Source organism: Vollenhovia emeryi, unplaced genomic scaffold (assembly GCF_000949405.1).
Source record: "Vollenhovia emeryi isolate VEMERY1.0 unplaced genomic scaffold, V.emery_V1.0 DF943074.1, whole genome shotgun sequence".
In the NCBI taxonomy this organism is placed as follows: Eukaryota; Metazoa; Arthropoda; class Insecta; order Hymenoptera; family Formicidae; genus Vollenhovia; species Vollenhovia emeryi.
The window spans coordinates 1-3,265 of record NW_011963292.1 but is presented as its reverse complement, the minus strand read 5'-3'; the positions used below and the strand labels follow the sequence as shown (position 1 = coordinate 3,265).

The following is a 3,265-nucleotide window of genomic DNA, read 5'->3' as shown; positions in this document are numbered from 1 at the left end:
CTGATGAAAGCACCGTGTGCTGAAACGCGCCCGCAAAATTGGAGTTAATGTAACGACATACTCTTTAGTAAAATAATTTTAATAACCAGTCAACCGAAAAAGCTTCTCAACCTTGGCCTTAACTTATTGTCATTATTTTGAATAGAACACAAGCGCTGTACCTTTATACGTGTATAAAGTTTATTATGTAATATAATGTAATATTATGTAATATAAATATATAATGGATTTCTCTTCTTAATAATATAAATAGAACATGTCTATCAACATGTCTATCAACTTTCTCGACACGACTATCATTAGAAATAACGAAAACCTTTTAACAAACTGGTTCCGTAAACCTACGTTTTCCGGCCGCTATATCAATTTTTACTCCAACCATCCAATTAAATATAAAACTAATATTATAACGAATCTAGTCGACCGAGCCATTTTATTGTCAGACGAGCGGTTTCATGATTCCAATATTGACACAGTTAAAGACATCCTAAAGAACAACTGCTTCCCAGCGCACATTATAGACAAATTTATCAAAAAAAGACTCAAAGAGATAAAATACTGCGAAGTTATACCTAGTTCCAATAAGGAAAAGAATCAGTTCCTACACAACAAGCACATAGTTACAGTTCCTTACATACAGAACATAAGTAACAATATTAAAAATATTTTAAACGATAGAGGTTTCTACACTATATTTACCATCCCTAAGAAACTAAACTGCATCATCAAAACAGGGAAAGATCCTCTCGACAAACTCAATGAAAAAGAATTGATTTACAAAATTGAATGTAAGGATTGTGACGCTTGTTATGTAGGACAAACGAAACGACACCTAAAAACACGTATAAAAGAACATGAAGCCAACATCAAGAGAGAACACAGTGCACACTCAGTGGTCAGCCAACACCGTGAAACTCTACATCATGATTTCAATTGGTTGAACACTAAAATATTACATACGGAGAAACACACAAAGAAACGAGAAATCGCTGAAATGATCTTCATAAAGAAAGAAAACAAGTCTATTAATTTACAGAACGACACGGACAACCTTTCCAAGATATACGACAAGATAATACGAATTTTATAAATATTAACGTCCGTTCGTGCTCTCCTCCTTGTCATTACAGTCTAAACCATGGAAGTGTGCGCTGTGATCGTCTCGAGATACTCTCAGATGTACGGACACATGGATCCTGCTCGTTACTCGAATCCAAAGAACCGAATTAAATAATTGACGAACATTACGTGTGAGTTAGAAAGACATTTTCAATTTATATTCTAAAAGATTATTGGTCCTACAGTTAAGCCAACACAAAAACCTTATAATAGATTCATAAACATTGTGTGCGTTTTACAAAGACATCAAACATATATTGAAAAACTATTTTATAATTATAATGTTATAGATAAGACTTATTGCTGCCACAATAACTTGTTATCCGTAAATGCTCGTCTCTTAAACTAACCTGAAGAGGACTGCGATTGGCAGTCGAAACGTTGTTAATTTGATAAATTAAATATAGCCAGTTATGTCGAAACAATGGATTGATTATAAATAGAACAATTCTTATGTCTTTGTACGTGTAAAGCAATAATATTTAGTGATGATGCTTTTCAAAAGGTATATGAATGCTTGAAGATAAGCAATTATGAAAAATCGTCGAAAATTGACATGGAATCGATCATAACTCGAAAACTATTGACCGCATCTTGTTTTACCTTACACAAAAATGTAGCTCTTTTCATCCTCTTTCGAATCCCTGAGCAACTTTTTGCCGTAGCGGCGCTCCTTAAGGGTGATATGAGGGCCGAAAGTCCAAAAAAGGCGAAAAAATCGTCGAAAATTGACATGGAATCGACTATAACTCGAAAACTATTGACCGCATCTTATTTTAACTTAGACGAAAATGTAGCTCTTTTCATCCTCTTTCGAAGTCAAGAACATCATTTTGCTGTAGGAACACGTTTTCAATGCGAAAAGATGAGTTATTAGTACGTATATGAAGTCTCGTGATTTTGACCTGACAAAAAACTTCAAACGATTTTAGGAACGGTTAAACGTCATTTTAGACCCCAAGTATGTTCTGAAAAGTTGCTTAGAATTAAACAAAGAATCATTTTCCGGCCAGTCCCGTTGAAATTTTTTTTTGACTGGTCGGTCTAAACATCACGTATTATAAAAGAAACCTGTGAGGCTATATGGAATGTTCTACACGTAGAAGAATTATTTACACCAACACAGGACAGATGGCGAGAAATTGCTCACGAGTTTGAAGAAAAATGGAACTTTCCTCACTACGTTGGAGCTTTGAACGGAAAGCTGTTGCTGTAATTGTAAGATTATATTAATATAAGTATTCATATTAACATAAGATATTTTACGGAGGGGGTAAAGATGGCGACGAGGAAAGAGGCTGGTGAAGGAGGGTAGTGAGAAAAGTGTCGAAAGGAAGGTTTAAGGTGGAGTGTGAGGAAGGAGGAGGAAGTGAGAGTGAGAGGAACGGGAGAGGAACCAGGGGACTGGAGGCAAGAAGAACTGGCGGAAGGTGGAAGAGAAATTGATATGGAAAAGGTGAGACGGCATGAGTCGGCGATCTTGGAACAAGGAAGAAGAAGGGGAGAGGGGAGCAGAGGAGCGAGACCAGACACGGAGAGAGAAGAGGATTGGCGGAGAGAAGCGAGAGTTCGAGATCGAGAGAGAAAGGGAGAGAAAGAGAGGAGAGATATCGACGGAGAGGAGGAAGTGAGAAAGAGGATCTCGGACGGGCGAAGAGAGGCGAGTGCGAGTTCGAGCAGTCGAACAAGCGGAAGAGGAGATGGAGGGGGAAGGCGCTCAGGAGTACAGAAGGTGTACGAGAGGGGCAGGTAGTGTAGGAGGCAAAGCGAGCGCTAAGAGTAAGTGAAGGCGAAGGTAGAGGTGAAAAGGAATCGGAGGCAAAAGGTGAAGGAATGGTGGAAGAGAAGAAGACAGAAGGAAGTAAGTAGGAGAGGAGAAGAGCGAGGGAGAGGTGAGAGAGACGGAGAGAGGAGGTAAGAAAGGAAGAAGGGAGAGGTGTCAGGAAAGAGAGGTTTAGGATATAGAAGAAGACCGACGGAAACGCAGGAAGAAACTAAGCTGGTTCTATTTCGATTTTCGGTAATACAGGAAGGAGTCGAAGGCGGAAGGAGGAACGAGGGCAGCGGACGGGGAAGAGCGGAAGGAGAGGAAGGCGAAAGGAGGAACGAGGGCAGCGGACGGGGAAGGGCGGAAGGGGGAGAGAGG

The 3,265-nt window shown here is 39.4% G+C and overlaps 1 protein-coding gene across 1 annotated transcript; it reads left to right on the top strand.

The window, feature by feature from the left end:
- Positions 1 to 91: 91 nt before the first annotated feature.
- LOC105566822 lies at positions 92 to 1,704 on the top strand. The gene is made up of 2 exons (XM_012021161.1): positions 92 to 1,250; positions 1,410 to 1,704. The coding sequence occupies exon 1, from the start codon at positions 257 to 259 to the stop codon at positions 1,088 to 1,090; it is 834 nt and encodes a 277-aa protein (XP_011876551.1). The 5' UTR covers positions 92 to 256; the 3' UTR covers positions 1,091 to 1,250; positions 1,410 to 1,704.
- Positions 1,705 to 3,265: the final 1,561 nt, after the last annotated feature.